The 17,623-nt window shown below is 50.3% G+C and overlaps 1 protein-coding gene and 1 pseudogene across 5 annotated transcripts; one reads left to right on the top strand and one right to left on the bottom strand.

Moving 5' to 3' along the window:
* Positions 1-7,048: 7,048 nt before the first annotated feature.
* On the bottom strand, positions 7,049-13,651 carry LOC137218617 (hypoxanthine-guanine phosphoribosyltransferase-like; annotated as a pseudogene).
* On the top strand, positions 13,505-17,337 carry C2H1orf210 (chromosome 2 C1orf210 homolog). Of its 5 annotated transcripts, none has more exons than XM_067725787.1 (4): positions 13,506-13,796; positions 15,203-15,280; positions 16,129-16,245; positions 16,392-17,337. In XM_067725787.1, the coding sequence occupies exons 3-4, from the start codon at positions 16,227-16,229 to the stop codon at positions 16,712-16,714; spliced, it is 342 nt and encodes a 113-aa protein (XP_067581888.1). In that variant the 5' UTR covers positions 13,506-13,796; positions 15,203-15,280; positions 16,129-16,226; the 3' UTR covers positions 16,715-17,337. The 5 variants fall into 5 exon arrangements, with proteins under 5 accessions (XP_067581889.1, XP_067581888.1, XP_067581885.1 ...); XM_067725784.1 differs by having other exon boundaries at positions 13,783-13,889; XM_067725786.1 differs by lacking the exon at positions 13,506-13,796 and adding an exon at positions 13,887-13,990.
* The last annotated feature ends 286 nt before the right edge of the window (positions 17,338-17,623 follow it).

Below are 17,623 nucleotides of genomic sequence, written 5' to 3'. Positions count from 1 at the left end.
ATGGGTGTCCTCGAGAGCCGTTCATGTATGGAGCACAAGGATCTGGGATGTACACAAAGGAACAAAAGAACACACTCAGGGCTAAAACCCTTTGATTCAATCTTGTGTAACTCTCTCATTTCACAGACGGGAAAACTGAGGCCTGCAGGGCTTGAAGGCTCTCTGAGGTCATGGTGAGGCTGGGACCTGAACTTCTGACTTCGCTGCTCCTCGAGGACTCATGCTAAGCAGACCCAGAATGCACAGGGAGTGAGTCCCTTGGCTTAAGACAGGAACAGAGGCTTCAGCACACTGTCTGCCTGATGTCATTACCCTTGGGCACTGGCGCAGCAGAAGCCCCACCCAGGGAGCTCCCGTACTCTTGAGGGCTGATAACAGCCTGGGAGCAGTCCCAGCCCCTTGACAAAGGCTTCGAAGCCCCGTGGATCTGCTTTGCCCCTCACCTCTCCCTGCCCTGGTGCCACCTCGCCACTGGCAGTTCCCAGAGCAGAGCCTGACCCGCCGGCACAGAATGCCTGCCGAGGTGGGGTGGCAGTGGGGGTCTGTCCTGGCAGGGAGCAGAGGGAGACGTGTTAGAGCCCTCCGACGGCCAGGATTGCTGGTGACATCTGTGACTCCTCTGCCCTTGAATGGAGTGGTTGCGGTGGGGTGAGACCTGGTGCCAGGTTAGGGGACTGGTTTGGGAGTCCAAACCCTCCCTTCGCGGCTGGGACGTCTTCCCAGAGCCTGTTCCCGGGTGAAAGCTGGACTCGCTTTTGGACTCACCAGGCTCTAATTCACTGTCTGGGGGAAGCTGGGCCCCTGCAGCCTAGCTGAGCTGCTTTAGCCCTGCGGCTCCTCTGAAAATCCCTGAAAAGTCTCCGGAGAGACGTTGACTGTGGGTGTAGTTTGAAAAACAGATCAGGGAAGACCCCCAGGCCCACGCTGTAGTCCCCCTGGACACCGCGTTCCTAGGTGTGAGCCTGGGAAGAGCTTTCTGTGGACAATACTTGGGTGGGAGCGGGGGTGGTGGATGCCTTCTTAGTCTTCTGCTCATCTTGGTGCCAAGACCTTTGACTCTGGCGAGAGGAAGCAGCTGGGAAATGCTGCGGCACTTTGTCTGGCAGGGTTGTAGTCAGAACTTCCCGCTCGGTTCTGGGAAAACCTGGTGGGCCTAACGTCATTTTGTGTGTATACATAGAGCACTTGGGCAGCATCTGATCTGGAAAATGACCGGTACCGGCACAGGTGTTTGCTCTGTGACACTATAGCATGACAAAGACTACAGGTCCATCTGGCCTCCCCACTTTCAACTGGGAAACAAAACTCAGTAGTAATGATCTGTAGATAAGCACGTGCACATCTTGCAGCGTTTGTATATAAGGGTTTATATTATAAAACCGTGTCCTATAAGTGTAAAAGTATATTTTTACCTGTGTTGAGATTATGTTGCAAGTAACGTAAGTAGCATCTGTTTACAAACAGCATGTCGCAAATGAACTATCACCACACCAACTAATTCTGCGTGGGTTGTGTATACATCTGGCTACGGCAATAGGAATACTTAAACCATAATGCCTTTCTTAAAGTCTCAGTCGTTGGAAAGTTACAGACCAAGAATAACGTTAGTGCAGATACGCAGTTCTACACGTTGGGAGGTCAAACCTCCAATCCAAAACAAAGCTGATAACGATAGAGCTAAAGGTAATTTATTTTTTAAAAAAGTAAGACTAGCAGCGTGACTGACGCCACACAAGGCTGATAATTCACTGCTCTGAAAGCCGCCTTCCTGCAAATAGCGGGAATTCCAGCTCTTGGCACATACAGGAGTTTTGCCAGGTCGCCAGGGGTTCAGGGCAGCCAGGCCTGCTAGTGTAACTCTGAAGCAGAGATTTTTAGCAGTCTTCAAGCCATTTTACTTTCCAAATGCCAGATTTTAGTCGCCTTCAGTTAGAATGTTGCTAGTAAGAAGCCTGCTGTTGGACCTGAAAAGGAAAGGTAATGAAATTCGTTATCATTTGCCCATAACAACTGAAAAAGGACATGTGATTTTGGAACTGTCCAAGACTCATGGGGGCAGCCCCGTGCTCCACTGTGGGGCTGTGGAGCTAAAGAGGTCTGTGTTTCCTCGGTGGTATCAACTGATACTGAAAATGGTTGTGTATTTTTCATAGCTAATCTGTAGCTTTGGGGCTGCTGCTTTTGGAGATGCGGTCTGTCGCGGTCCCTTTGGGCTGCCATAACAAAAGACTGGGTGATTTATAAACAACAAACACTTATTTCTCACAGTTTTGGAGGGTAGAAGTCCAAGATCAGGGTGCCAGCATGGTTTGGTGAGGACCCCATTCCAGGTCTCAGGTCCTCATAGGGCCGAAGGGCAAGGGAGCTCTCTCAGTCCTCTTTTATAAGCATATTACAGGCATCCCTCAGAGATACTGTGGGTTCAGTTCCAGACCACAATAAAGCGAATAATGCAGTAAAGCGAGTCACATGAAATTTTTGGTTTCCCAGTGCATATAAAAGTTAGGTTTAAACTATACTGTAGTCTATCAAGTGTGCAATAGCATTATGTCTAGAAAACACAATGTATATACCTGAATTAAAAAATACTTTATTGCTAAAAAATGCTAACAATTTTCTGAGCCTTCAGCGAGTTGGAATCTTGTTGCTGGTGGAGGGTCTTGCCTCGATGTTGGTGGCTGCCGACTGGTCAGGGTGGTGGTCGCTGAAGCTTGGGGTGGCCGTGACAGTTTCTTAAAATAAGACAATGACGTCTGGATCAATTAACTCTTTCTTTCCCTTGAACACTTAGAGGCCGTTGTAGAGTTATTAATTGCTCTGATTTCAATATTGTTGTGTCTCAGGGAAACGCAAGGAGAGGGTGTCCGTGCAATTATTTTTCAAAATAAACAGAGTGAGAGTTCCATCTTTGCTTCTTGGATTTAAGTCAAGCTATTACATATAAACTGTGTAAAGTCAGTATGTGAAGCTGAATGCTGCTTCATTTTCCTCAGTGATTTTAAAGGAAATGGGTAGTTCCAATATACCCCCCACCCTATTACATTCCTAAAGCATGCCCCTTTGTCTTGGCTCCTAGAATATTTTGAAAAATATTTATTTCTTTGTTATGTGCAACCCCAAATGCTGGTGTCTATCTATTCCATAAGTGCTTTAACTCTCTCTACTGTTCATCACAATTGCTTTTTTTTTTTTTTTTTTTTTTTGCGGTACGCGGCCTCTCACTGTTGTGGCCTCTCCCGTTGCGGAGCACAGGCTCCAGACACTCAGGCTCAGCGGCCGTGGCTCACGGGGCCCAGCCGCTCCGCGGCATGCGGGATCTTCCCGGACCGGGGCACGAACCCGTGTCCCCTGCATCAGCAGGCAGCAGGTGGCAGGCGGCCTCTCAACCACCGCGCCACCAGGGAAGCCCCACAATTGCTTTTTGAAGCACCAAGTTAAAATGTTGCCCAAAAAACATTAAGAAATTTTCTTTTTTTGAAATAAGCAACACATGAACCCAATTCCTAAGTCCTGTCTTTGCTTGAAAAATGTTGATCAAAAAAAAAAAAAAAAAAGAAAAAAGAAAAAGCAATTGTTTTCAGGTTTTTTTTTTTTTAAGGTAAATAGGTGGTAACAATTGTACTTTCACTTAACTTCAGCAACAACTAAAGCCATATTGTCAATTCAAAAACAGTTTTTGCTGTTCTTCCAGGAAATAACTCTATAAGTGAGAGGAAGTTTGTCAGCAAATGCTTTTGAAACATCAGGCTGGGGCTGTATTCCTGAAGTTAGCAAGTGAGGGAGTGTGTGTGTTTGCACTCTGGGCTGAAAAGATGTGCCAGGTGTTTGTGACAAGCTGTGATGAGGACTGTAGATTACTTGGAATCCATTGTGTTCTTTTCCCTTGTTGGAAAAAGAAAGCTTCTGAAAACAAGCCCTTATTTAAAGGAAGCCCCAGTTAATCCAACAAGGCTTGGATGAAGTCCCTTTTATACAAACTGCTTGACAAAGGCCATTTGGCCCCGAGGAACCCTGTGAGGCCAGAAGCTGGTATCAACACCCCAAAGAGGGTTCAGATAGTTCAAAGCTCAGGACCTTCTTAAAGCATAACAGACTTTTATCGACCTTGGTTAGAATGAAATTACCCAGTACTGCAAGCAGAGGTCTTACATAGAATGCCAGCAAACCCCCATTGGAATGACTAACTGTTACTGAACATTTACAGGTGTGAGGAAAAGGTACTGACACCTCCTCATGGGCTCCCCACCTCTTGAGGCAGGTTTCATTTTGATTATCCCCATTTTACAGATGAGGAAACTGATGCTTCCTAAGGGTGTTAAGTGGTGGAGCTCACCCCAGACAATTGGATCCACAGCCAGAGAGCTTAACTCCGCACTGGGCCTGCTAAATGGTCCTGCCTAGATAGCAAGCAGGGTAAAATTCTTTTCCAGCGTTCACAGGGGCTGGCTACCATCTGCATGTATCACCTCCAGAGTCTTACAAAAGATTTTAAAAAGCCAGCCCTTATGTACTCAGAAAGCATTAGAGGTTTTATTCCAGAAAAATAATTTGCTCATCTCTGTGCCGTGTCATGATTGAGTGGGGGCCCTTTAAAAGGCAAGGGTGGGCCGGCAGAGAAGGGCAGGCATGCATTTTCAGGGCGTCTTGCCTTTAAGGTACACCAGGTCCTTGCTTCACCCCCAGATCACTCTGAAATCCTAGAACCACTATCACCCGACACAAATGACTCATTGTCCTTGGCCTCAAAAAACAGCAAGCCTACTTAGAATACAAAGCACATTTTATGGGAGTAAACTGCACCGGCCATAGACACACCTTCCTTCCTGCAGGATCCATAGCCTGGCTGAAGAGCGGGGATGGCTTCCTGGCTGCTCAATCTCACTTCAAATGTTATTTGAGGATAAGGAGTAGTGATGACGCAAGCCCATTAGCTCTCATGATTCATTCATCAATGTCATAGGGATGTCCCACCCTTTTCTTAACCCTTTTTCCCTGAAAGCATGTTGGTGCTCCATCCTGGCCCACACCCTGAGGAAGGGACGCTTGTTCTGATTGGGCCAACGGAGCGGGTGTGTGTGCAATAGCACGCGGGGGTGGGCTTCCTGTTCCCGTGGGAAGAAATGCCTTTTCCCAGGCATGGGTGGTGCTGGCCACCAGAGGATTTCCACTCGGGAATCCTCCAACACTCCTGGGGTCTCAGGTGGGACCTACTTTCCTCCTTTCCAGACCCCAGGAGAAAGTGAGAATGTGGAAGAGATGACTATTCCTATTGCAGGGAACCCAGGGAGGCAGGGCTGCGAGGGGCAGCCTGATGGGGCCACTCTGTCCCGCCGTTCTGCCACCTCTGGCCACTGGCCTGGGTGTTACATCCCTTGGGAGAGGGTGTGGTCCTCCTCTGCCAGGTCTGCTGAGTTCTGTTCCTCCCAGATCCGGTTACCCAAGAGGTAACTGATCACAGGGTACCACAGATGGCTACCTCATCACACTGGGCACCTGTGATGTCCAATTATAAATCCGTTGTGGCAAGTTGGAGCTGGTGGCTTGGGAGGAAGTTGTCCCGTGAACCTGGATGTTGGATGTGGCAACCATCTGAGGTAATTATACTGGAGTTTCAGGGTGCTTTGACTGGGATAGAGGAGGTTTAGCAAGCTCTCCCTCAGGGCTTTGCGGAATACCATGGCCCCAGACAGGCTGGTCTGCCTTGAGCAAGTTAGGAAACCGTAGAAGCTGTGATGTCCAAGCGTTTCCCTAGTCTCAGGTGTAGGTCTGGGAAGCACCACTGGGAATATATCCTTTGACCTTACTTCAGGGATGACCAGGTCAGAGAGCTTGTTTTCAGTGTGCAGGAACTGGTGTGTTAACACCAGTTCTTAACCCCAAGAGGGCAAGTGAGACCCCTGGAATTCCAACCATTCATTCATTCGACAAGTTTTTATTGAGCCCTTACTCCCTGCCAAGGCTGTGAGCATATTTGTGACTGGGTGTGCAAATGCATTTTGTTTTTCTCATCAGCTGCTTTTTTTTTTTTTTTTAAGAGACAGCCTTGGGCTTCCCTGGTGGCGCAGTGGTTGGGAGTCCGCCTGCCGATGCGGGGGACGCGGGTTCGTGCCCCGGTCCGGGAGGATCCCACATGCCGTAGAGCGTCTGGACCCGTGAATCATGGCCGCTGGGCCTGCGCGTCCGGGGCCTGTGCTCCGCGGCGAGAGAGGCCGCAGCAGTGAGAGGCCCGTGTGCCGCAAAAAAAAAAAAAAAGAGACAGCCTTTATTTTAAGGATTTTACATTGAAGACTCAAAAAAGTGGCAGGTTTTTGGAACTTATCGATCTGTATTTAAAAGGAACTGTTGACAAAGATTCACCGGAAATAATCTGAACCCGTGGGAAAATACAGTTAATACTACTGAAACCTACTAAAATAATTCCAGGACATATGGTTTATCCAACATAATGATACCTCTAAATGCTGTCACTGATATGAAACTGACTGCTTCTTACTTTTCTAAGCACACAGTGGTATAATGAACAATATTCAATCACTTCTGTTCTTTCCTGAGTATATAAAAATTAAAATACCAATTTAAAAACTAATATATTCTTTGCTTTAAATGTTTCTTACAGATACAATTTCAATATTTTCATTCAATAGTGATGTGGTTTAAGGGATTTTTCATTCACGAATCAAACAGCAATCTACCGAAAGGGAACTGATAGATAGGCTCATCATGCAAATAGAGTTCAGGAGTGCAGCAAGTGACGTTTCTAAAATACAAAACAGACAAAATTCTTAGAAGATACATACAATAAGCTCTACTAAGCAGCTGGCCACAGAACTAGAACATTTGATCTTTTTTTTTTTTTTTTTTTTTTTTTGGCGGTACGTGGGCCTCTCACTGTTGTGGCCTCTCCCGTTTCGGAGCACAGGCTCCGGACGCGCAGGCTCAGCAGCCATGGCTCACGGGCCTAGCTGCTCCACAGCATGTGGAATCTTCCTGGACCGGGGCACGAACCCGTGTCCCCTGCATTGGCAGGCGGACTCTCAACCACTGCGCCACCAGGAAAGCCCAGAACATTTGATAATTTTACTGGTGATTTCAGTGGGACTCCAGATGTTTCTAAACTCAACTTGAACTCTCATCTTAGGCTTTATATTTTGCTTTTCTAGTTTCACTGATGACACAAACATGATTCAAATCCCTGAAGTATTCATTATAGTCAAGGGCATATCCTACAACAAACTTGCCTGGAGTTTCAAATGCAACGAAGTCCGGTCTATATCCAACACTTTGAGGCGTCCTTTTCACCAGCAAACTTGCAACCTTGACCATCTTTGGATTATGCTGTTCGACCAAGGGAAGCAAGGTTTGCACTGTTTTGTCAGTGTCAATGATACCTTCAATAATCAAGATATTCTTTCCAGTCAAAGTTGAGAGATCATCTCCACCAATTACCTTTTTAAAAAAATTATTTATTTATTTATTTGGCTGCGTTGGGTCTTCGCTGCTGCACGCGGGCTTTCTCTAGTTGCCGTGAGCGGGAGCTACTCTTTGTTATGGTGCGTGGGCTTCTCATTGCGGGGTCTTCTCTTGTTGCGGGGCACGGGCTCTAGGCGCTTGGGCCTCAGTAGTTGTGGCACGCAGGCTTAGTAGTTGTGGCTCGTGGGCTCTAGAGCGCAGGCTCAGTAGTTGTGGCTCACGGGCTTAGTTGCTCCGCGGCATGTGGGATCTTCCCGGACCAGGGCTGGAACCCGTGTCCCCTGCATTGGCAGGCGGATTCTTCACCACTGTGCTACCAGGGAAGTCTCTCCACCAATTACTTTTATGTCACCTGTTGACTGGTCATTACAGTAGCTCTTCAGTCTGATAAAATCTACCATCATAGGAATGGATCTATCGCTATTTCTGTTCAGTGCTTTGATGTAATCCAGCAGGTCAGCAAAGAATTTATAGCCCCCCGTTGAGCACACAAAGGGCCACGATGTGATGGCCTCCCATCTCCTCCATCACATCTCGAGCAAGCTGTTCAGTCCTGTCCATAATTAGTCCACAAGGAATAAACACCTTTTCCAAATCCTCAGCATAATGATTAGGTATACAAAATAAATCCAGGTCATAACCTGGTTCATTATCACTAATCATGACGGTGGGGCTGCAGGTCACCATAACGGAGCTGGCTGGTGTGTGGGCTGAGGGCAGTCGGGGTTCTCATCAGCTTCTTAAAGGGGACGCAACTACCCCAAGGCTAAGAGCCCTGGGTCTGCCACAGGGAGGGGTTGGGTGAGGTGGAGGAGGAAGTAGGTGCAGGCTGGGGACTGGGACACCTCATTCTTTTGCTTGCTCAGCGTTCATTCCTGGTTCTTCTAGTAGCAGCACCCCGAGCCTCCTTTGGGAAATATAAGCAAATCTTTGAAAAGCAGTGATTGCTATCTGTCACTTCAAATGATTGTGAGGAATGGAACACCTTGACAGTGTTACTCATAGGAGCAGTGGGGATGTATCTGGAAACGTGCTGGACCTAGAGGCAGAAGACCTGGGTTCAAATTCTGCCTCTGCCATGTACTCATAGAGCTGTTAGCGCATAATCATTGGACCTCTGATTCAGCAGGTTGAGTCGATATGTTTCAGATAATAGCAAAACCACCACTGGTCTGTAAACCCTACCTCAGGACCACTCCATGGTTCATGTCCTAGGGCTTGTCTGTATCCCCCGGGTAACCTCCATTTCTATATGCTGTCATCTGCCCACCACCTTCTATGTTTTCAACTTTCTCTAGTACGTCAGTAATTGCTCCTAAAATCTATCAGTCCTACCACTTTTTCAGGGTTCCTCACCCCTCCCTGACCCCATCCTCGCTTCCCTCTTTACCTGGCCTGATTGTCTGGGCCATCATGTCAACCACTGCCTTGCCTACAGCTCCTTACCCCTCTCTGGCTTTATCAGACTTGCCTGGCAAGGCCCCAATCCTGATTAAATTCCAGGCTCCATCTTCTCCCCACCTGCACACTTGGAGTGGCTGGAAAACAAAACATTCAGCCACCCTTACTGATATCACTTTAAATTCATGCCGCTCACCTCAAGGGGGTCCTGATGCTGCCTGGCAAGCCTACCACACTCCATTCTCTCTCCAAAGCCCCAGGATGATGAACTTACACCTTCTCTTCTCTCCTCAAACCCCAGCACCCGCTCCCCACTCTTCACTCTCAGCTGATGACACTGCTTCCTATTTCTCTGCAAAAACAGAGGCCATGGGAAGAAAACTCCTTAAGGCTCCCATCACTCACCTGACCCTCCTCCTTCCTCAGAGGGAACCTCCCTGCTCCTGCCCAAGGCCAGCCCTCCACATGTGCGCTCAACTCCACACCCCTCGATGTCATTAAGGACTTCCCACCCCCACTGTCCCTTCTCTCTTCCTTCTGCATCATCAGTTTCCTCCCTCTCCTGGATTATTCTGACCCGCATACACACGTGGTCTAAAAGCTCCTAGCCTTGAAAAAATCCTTCCTTGATCCCACACTCGCCTCCCATGTCTGCCCCATTTCTCTGCTTCTTTTATAGCAAAATTCCTTGACGGCATTGTTTCTACTTCCTCTGCTCCCATACCCGTGCATCGCTCCGGTTGGGCCTTTGTCCCTGACAAATCAGTGACATTGTCCTTGTCAAGGTCACCAGTGACGGCTACACGGCCAAATTCAATGTCAATTTTCAGTTCGTGTTGTCTTAGTTGACCTAGCCTCAGCATTTGGCGTAGCTGGTGAAGCCCTTGCCCTTGAAGCGCTTTCTTCTCTGACCTCCAGGGCACCTCCCTCGCCTGTCTGACTCTCACCATGCGGGCCGCTCCCCAGTCTCTTTTCCTGCTTCTCTTCCAGTCCCTGACCTCCGCTCCCCGAGCGCTCCAGGGCTCAGCCCTCAGCCCTTTTCTCTTTCTGCACTTCTCTTTGGGGCCTCACCTAGATGACCAGCTTTAAAAAACCATCTACTTTTGGGCTTCCCTGGTGGTGCAGTGGTTGAGAGTCCACCTGCCAATGCAGGGTACATGGGTTCGTGCCCCAGTCCGGGAAGATCCCACATGCTGCAGAGCGGCTGGGCCCGTGAGCCATGGCCGCTGGGCCTGCGCGTCCGGAGCCTGTGCTCCGCAACGGGAGAGGCCACAACAGTGAGAGGCCCGCGTACCGCAAAAAAAAAAAACCCACAAAAAACCATCCACATTTTACTGGTTCCTCAATTTATATTTCTAGCCCTTACCTTCTGCTGCCTTCAGGCTGGTTTATGCTATTACCTACTTAGTATGTTCTTGGATGAATCACGGGCATCTCACAAGTAACACGTCCAAAACTGAGGTACAGATTGCCTTTCCAAAGCTGTCACCTCTGCAGTCTCCCACAACGCCATCCTCCTAGTTGCTCAGGTCAAAACTTTGGAGTTATTCTTACTCCCTTTCTTTTTCTCAAACCCCATATCCAGTCAGCAAATCGTGTTGACTTCACCTTCAAGTACATCCAGAATCTGAGCACTTCTCCCCGTTTCTGCCTGACCACCCGGATGCCACATTCCCCTTCTCCGGGATGATAGCAACGGCTCCCTGACTGGCTGCCCCGCTTCTGCTTTGGCCTCTTCTAGTCCATTCTTCACACAGAAGCCGAAGAAGGCCAGTCCTTTGGTCCCCCAATCATCAGTGGCTTCCCGTCATCTCACGGAGGGAAGGACCCAGTGCAGCACCACCTGAGCTGGCTCTGGACAGGCCTGTCACGGAGCTCCTCCCATCTCTCCCCACTTACTGAACCCCATCCAGCCGGCCTCCTTTCTGTTGCTTGAACAAGCCACGATCTTGCTTCTCCAACTTTGTTCTGGCTGTTCCCTCTTTCTAGAATGTTCTTTTCCCAGATATTGGCATGGTTGCTCACTCACTCTTGTTCAGATCTCAGCTCAAACATCCCCCCTTCAGCGAGTCCCCCCCTTTTCTGACCACCTAATATAAAATAGCAGCCCTGGGTCTTCCCTGGTGCTCCAGTGGATAAGACTCTGCACTCCCAATGCAGGAGTCCCGGGTTCGATCCCTGGTCGGGGAACTAGATCCCGCATGCATGCTGCAACTAAGAGCCCACATGCTGCAACTAAGAAGTCCGCATGCCGCAACTAAAGATCCTGCATGCCACAATGAAGATCCCGGGTGCTGCAGCTAAGACCCAGCACAGCCAAAATAAATAGTAAATAAATAAATATTTTTTTAAAAAGACTGTCACCCATAGAAGTCACAGCTATTAAAAAAGAAAAACGATAGCAGCCCCTTCCACAACTCCATCACTCGAAGCTATTTCACTTTCTTCATAGCACTAACCATTATCTGAAATGATCGTATTTATTTCCTTACTTGTATATTGTCACTCTTCACCACCAGAATGAAAGCTGTATGGTGGCAGGAACTCTCCCCAGCAGGTGGCACAGAGCCTACCACGTGGTTGCCAGGGCTGCCACGGAAGGTTGTTCACTGCACCAGAGCTCCTGGCTGATGGGCCGGTGGGTGCCAGTATCCAGCCTGCTCTCTGCTCTCCATGCTGTGGGGCATCTAGCAGGTGGCCTTTTGCTATTTTGCAATGCTTGCCATATGGACTGGCTGTGGCTCTGTGGTGGGCATTTAGTAAGTATTCATTGAATAAATGGTTGACTAATGAATGGGTAGACCTTTACTTGTTTTCTTCTGTGGGACTTAACGCAAATTACCATCTCATGGCCTCATTTTATTCATCTGTTAAGAAACTAATTAACATCTATCTCATAGTACAGTCAGGAGGATCAAATGAAATAATTCATTAAAAAGCTGGCCCAAATCTGATTACATTTGTAGGACATATCCAGCATAGGCAAATCCATAGAGACAGAGCAGATTAGACGCTGCTGGAGGCTGGGAAGGGGGAAATGAGGAGTGATTGCTGAATGAGTGGGGAGAATCCTTTTGGTGTGAAGAAAATGTTTTAGAACTACATAGAGTGATGGTTGCACAACATTCTGCATGTACTAAATGCTACTAAATTGTGCACTGAAATTGACTGATATGGTGAATTTTTTGTTATGTGAACTAGGTTATGCTATGTGAATACCTCAATTAAAACAACAACAACAACAAAACCACCTGGCACAGTGCCCAGGACATGGTAGGTGTTCAACGAATATCTTTTGAATCCTGTGATTTCCTTGCTTCAAAATCAAACCAAAACCCTAAAACTTCCTTGGCTCTTCACTGCCCCATCCAGGATAATCTCCGCTTTTGTCTCATTTATTTCAAGAGTATTTATTGTTGTCATTTTAGATATTAGGGATTTGAAGGGGAACAAGACAGACACAGACCCTACCTCCAGAGTTTACAGGCTCATAGGGCACTCTGACAAGTAAAGAGAAAATCACAATGCTGTGTGGTCAGGGCTATGGGGGAGAAGGACCAGGGTCTTCAGGGGGCACAGAGCGGGGAGGAGGGATCCAGGCTATGGTGCATCTAGATAAAGAGGACCTAAGCTGGGGCCCATGTGATGGGAGGAACAGTCAGCCAGGTGGGAGTGGACATGTGGTGGGGAGAGGATGAAGGTTAAGGTTGGAGGAAAGCAGGGGTCCCAGGAAGAGCGCATGCAAAACCTGGGAGATGAGAGCATGGTGGGTTCTAGGAATAGGGAACAGTTTGGTTGTAACTGCAGCAGAGAGTGTGAGGTGTAGGTGGGAGAGTTAGGAAGGGGCCATTCGCGGTAGGAGCTCAGACTTGGAGCCAAGATCTTCAAGGTCCTGCATGAACTGGCCTCCACTTTCCAGCCACAGTTCTACCGTGCCCCAGTTGCAAGCTGGCAGCAGCCCTTGCTCCGCTGTGCCCTGCGGGTTCCTGTGAACTCCTGTGCCAGCATGGCCTTAGCTCATGGAACCCTTCCCCCCTTAGATATTTACTGAGAGCCTGCCCTGTGGCAGGTGCTGGGAACCCAGAGACTGTCAAACTTGGCTCCACCCTGGGAGAGCTCCCCTGCTAGTCCAGGTGGGGAGGCAGCACAGGAAGAAACAATTACAAGATCGTGAAAGCAATGCTGTGACAGACGGTGCTCTGAGGATGGAGGAGGCGGGGCTTGCCAAGTGGAGGCGGGGCTTGCCAGGGTGGAGGCGGGGCTTACTGGGCTAGACGGAGGGCTCTGGGAACGTGACTCCGTGAGGGTCTGAAAGGACAAGGAGGCACTCGGCCTGGGGAAGAGGAGTAAGGCAAAAGGTAGAGGTTCAGAGCCTAGCTTTGTGGGGTCACAGGATCCTTGAGATCCAGATAGAGGCTTGTACCCTGTCCAGGTAAACACACATACACACAATAACCCCCCCAGGGGCACATACACACTCCTCAAAAGGCCTCTGAACTCACACTCCCCATTGACCTACACACACACACAGACTCGCTTACATACTCTTGCAGGCAGTTTTGCGTCTTCTTGGTCCCTCTGGCTTTGCCTGGAGAATGCCTACCCCCCTCCCGTCTGGTTCCGGCCGGCCGCCTACACAGGCGGTCCCTCTTCAACTCTGGACTTCGTACCTGTCACCGGAAATTCACTTGTTTATCAGGGCCGCCAGCTTGAGCGGCTGCCTGCTGAAGACTGCCCCCTCTCTGGATCCCAGCGGCACTAAACCCCCAACCGCCCCCGCCCCCGGCACTGGGGGTGGGGGTGAGGCCTGCGCCAGGAGGTTCTCCGCAATTCTTGGGAAGGTGTAGCATAAGTCCTCCCTATTGGAGGCTCTGCTCTCCGCCCTCATCTGCGGCTTCGGCCCCGCCTGGCTGCTGCGTCCACAGGTGAGTCAAGCTGCAGTTCTGGCCCGCCCACCTGGCCGGGTCCTGCCGGCTCTAACTGGAAGCTCCTCCGCGGACTGTGCACAGTTCCTACAGGTGGGGAGCAGAGGGAAAGACACTGGGGGGGCCTGGGATGGGGAACCCACAGATCCCCGAGGGCTCCTGGGAGCAGGAAAGGAGCTACAAATCAGGGTGGGGTGAGTGTTTGTCGGTGGAAGAAATGTGACCAGAAGGGGTGGGGTGACAGCCTGAGGGTGTGTGTGTGTGTGTGTGTGTGTGTGTGTCCTTGGGAAGAATTCACCGGAACAGGGCAGGAAGGAAAGGAGTAGGAGTAAAATCTTGAAAACGTCAGGCTGAGTTCAACTCATATCAATTTAACAAAATCCTTCTTTTTTTTTGAGGACCCAGTGCCTAGCGCCGGGCTCGTGGTAGGCACCCAATGAATGTTTGCTGATGAATGGATGAGTGAATGATTTACTCCTCCTTTCTAATGACCCCCCACCCTACCCCCATGTCCACTCATCTCACAAACATGTACAGAGCAGCTGACTACTAAGCTCTCTGCCAGCGCCAGGATGCACGTTATTCAGCCCAGTCCCTGACCAGGGAGCTGCCCATCTAGTAACTGGCCAGTTCTGACTGGTGGCTGACTGGGCAGGGCAGTGAAGGGGGTGATGAGAGGGGCCCTGGGACAACCTCACAGTCAGGTATGGTCTGATTTGACCTTGAGGGATGGGGGGCTCAAAAAACAGGAGGGGGTGGCTGGGAAACAAGAGGGCAAGGCAGGGTGTGTGTGTGTGTGTGTGTGTGTGTGTGCGCGCGTGCGCGTGTAGGTGTGTGTGCGTGCCTGCGTGTAGGTGTGTGCGTGCGTGTAGGTGTGTGCGTGCGTGTGCATGTGTAGGTGTGTGTGTGCGTGTAGGTGTGTGTGCGTGCCTGCGTGTAGGTGTGTGTGTGTGTGTGTGTGCGCGCGTGTAGGGGTGTGTGTGTAGCACGGGGAGGGAACGGGAGGCTGTGTGCTGCATTGCGTGCTGGATTGCGAGGACTTGAAGGATGTGCTGAGGAACCTGCGCTCAGCCTTGCGGGCCTGGGGAGCTTGTGCAGGATTTTTAAGCAGGGGAGTAATGGGGCCAGATTTGAGCCATAGGCCCATCACTCTGAGGAATGGATGAGAGGTGAGGAGAGACCAGTTCGGAGGTTATTGCAAGAATTGAGGTACAAGATGAAGGTGGCTTGGACTGGGGCAGTGGCGGTGGGGTGCAGAGGAGGGGCATAGGCATTCTAGGGATATTGAGAGCAAGAACTCATGGGACTTGGTGGCAATGTGGAGTTGAGGAGGGAGGGCATCCTTACAGTATTGATATTAAAGAGTATGGCCGGGTACTCCCCTAAACTAGGTGCTTCTCTCTTAGGTGCTTTCCTAGCCTGGACACTCCTCCCAGGTCCTCCTCTGATTCAGATACCTCCAGCCCCAGCTGTTCCTCCTCCAGGTACTTCTGTAACCCAGATGCTCTTCCTGTAGGTGCTCCCCAGAATCAGGTGCTGCTCCCCCAGACACTCCTCTGGCCCAGATGCTCTTCCTCCTCTAGATCCTTCCCCGCCCCTAGTGATTCTCAGCCAGATATTCTCCTGATCCAGTTGATTCACATTTGGCTACTCCTAGAATACAGCTCACCACCCCCTGGGGCAGAAGTGAAAGGACAAGGAATGTGCCTGAAGGGCTGAGGGTAGCAGTGGTGGGTGTGGACGCAGGGCTTCTGACTCAGGAGCAGAGGGGCCAGGCTGTGTCTGGAGCTTCCTGTCCTGGGTGGAGCCCAGCACCGTCCTCCATGCGTGGTCTCCACTTTGCCCATTAGCTCCCAGCAGTTGCTGTTGCCCAACCTCTGGAAGCCAGGACTGCCTCTGCCCCACCTGCCATCCTCAGCTTACCAAGCAGGGGAGCAGCCTGGGTCTGGGCCCTGGCATCAGAGACCTGGGTTCAAGTCCTGGGACTCTGGCTGAGTGAATTCACCTTTCTGGGCCTCAGAGTCCTCAGCTGGAGAGTGGGGTAACGTTTATGCCCTCATTACAAGGTTCTATAAGCACGTTGCCTGGTGACTGAATCATAAGTTGTGCTCAGTAAATTCCAGCATTGAGTTATTTTTCCAGCCGCTTCCGGGTGTTCCCTTACAAACAGCCAATTCCCGTGGCTCGGCTTGTTTTTCTCCTGCGGGCAGCTGGTTATGGTCAATCGTCCAGTCTCCGGAGTCTGTGCAGTGCCCTCTCACAGCTGTGAGTGTGGCCTGGAACATGCGCCCTGTGGCCATCCCTGACATCCACACGTGTGTGTATGTTCCAGGACTCTGTGCCCTGGGGCTGCCTGGCGTCTGGGAGTCTCCTTAGAGCCAGGGCCCTTCTGGCAGAGGCTGAGGCTCCCCAGTGTCTTCCGGCCCCTCAATGAGTGAGGCAAACCGAAGTGAGTGACAGTGGGAGGGAGGCTGGGGAGGGGATTGGGTACCCCTCAGATGCTGAGGTTGCGGGGAGGAACTTGCCCCACTCCTCTCAGTTTCCCCAGGGAGCCAATCGGGGGCCCCATCCCTAACACTTTCCCTTTCTCTGCAGCCACTGTGGAGCCCTCGGAGCTCCCCACAGCATCGGCCGTATCCCCTGGACTGGGCAGCGGGGCCCGGGCATGGCCTGTGCTGGTAGGGGTCGTGCTGGGGGCTGTGGTCCTTTCTCTCCTCATCGCACTTGCTGCTAAATGCCACCTCTGCCGCAAATACCGTGCCAGCTACCAGCACCGCCCGCTGTCTGGGACAGTGAAAGGGGTCCGCCCCGAGGTGGGTGAAGATGAGGATGATGATGGTTTCATCGAGGACAATTACATTCACCCTGGGGTTGGTGGGCTGGGGACGGAGGGCAGTAGGGACCACTTCTCCCTCTGAGCCCTCATCTTCGGACCCCCCCACCCCTATGCCCGACAGCTTAAGGACAGCAGATACTTTGTGGGAACCACAGGCCTCAGGAACTTGGTGGCTAGGGCTTAAGGACGGAGCAGGGGTAGATCAGTCCCCCCTTCCTTGACACTAGCCACCAAAGTGAAACACCCTCTCTTGCTCAGTAACCCTCAATGGCTCCCTCCTGTTCTTGGGATAAAGCCTACCAAGGCCCTGGCTGTGAAATCAGGCCTCCGTCAGCCTTTGGCTTCCTGTCCTGCCTTTCCCGACTTTACTCCCTGCTTAACCAATTATTTGTTATTCCTCCCCCACCTACCATGCTGCTTCTCCAGGGACCTTTGCTCACACTCTTCCCTTGTCTCCCTGCCCTTCTCTTCTCCCAAGTCCTTTATGACAGTGATGAGAATCCCTGGCCAGTAGGACCCCATGTGGGCTGCCTACCTGCCAGCATTTCTCATGTGCCCAGGTGATAACGTCTTAGCAGGTGAAAATCATTGTGCCAAGTTTCTCAGGGAGATTTTTTTCCTATCAATCAAGTGGTAATCTAAATAGTTATAATATATTATGTTTTTCACAGATACTAATAAATCTATTTTCATTTTAAATAAAAATAGGAAGAAGTCACTCATTTTTTATTTTCCTGAACTGAAACTTGTGCACAAACATGTCCCTTGTCACTCAAAGCCATGACAGTGCTCGGACATCCCCTCCCTGGGACACCTTCCTGGAGCCCCTCCCTTCCATAACACCTGTGAGTTTCCCTACCAGTCTCTTACCACGTTTAAATTTAATCTTTATTACAATTTGCACTAACCCCTTACCGGGCTAGACTGTGAATTCTCTGAGGCCACAGTCTGCGCCTTGTTCTGTGTCCTCAGAGTCTCTCACACGGAAGAT

Source organism: Pseudorca crassidens, chromosome 2 (assembly GCF_039906515.1).
Source record: "Pseudorca crassidens isolate mPseCra1 chromosome 2, mPseCra1.hap1, whole genome shotgun sequence".
Taxonomy (NCBI): domain Eukaryota; kingdom Metazoa; phylum Chordata; class Mammalia; order Artiodactyla; family Delphinidae; genus Pseudorca; species Pseudorca crassidens.
Note: the sequence above shows the minus strand (reverse complement) of the source record. Positions and strands in the feature narration are given on the sequence as shown.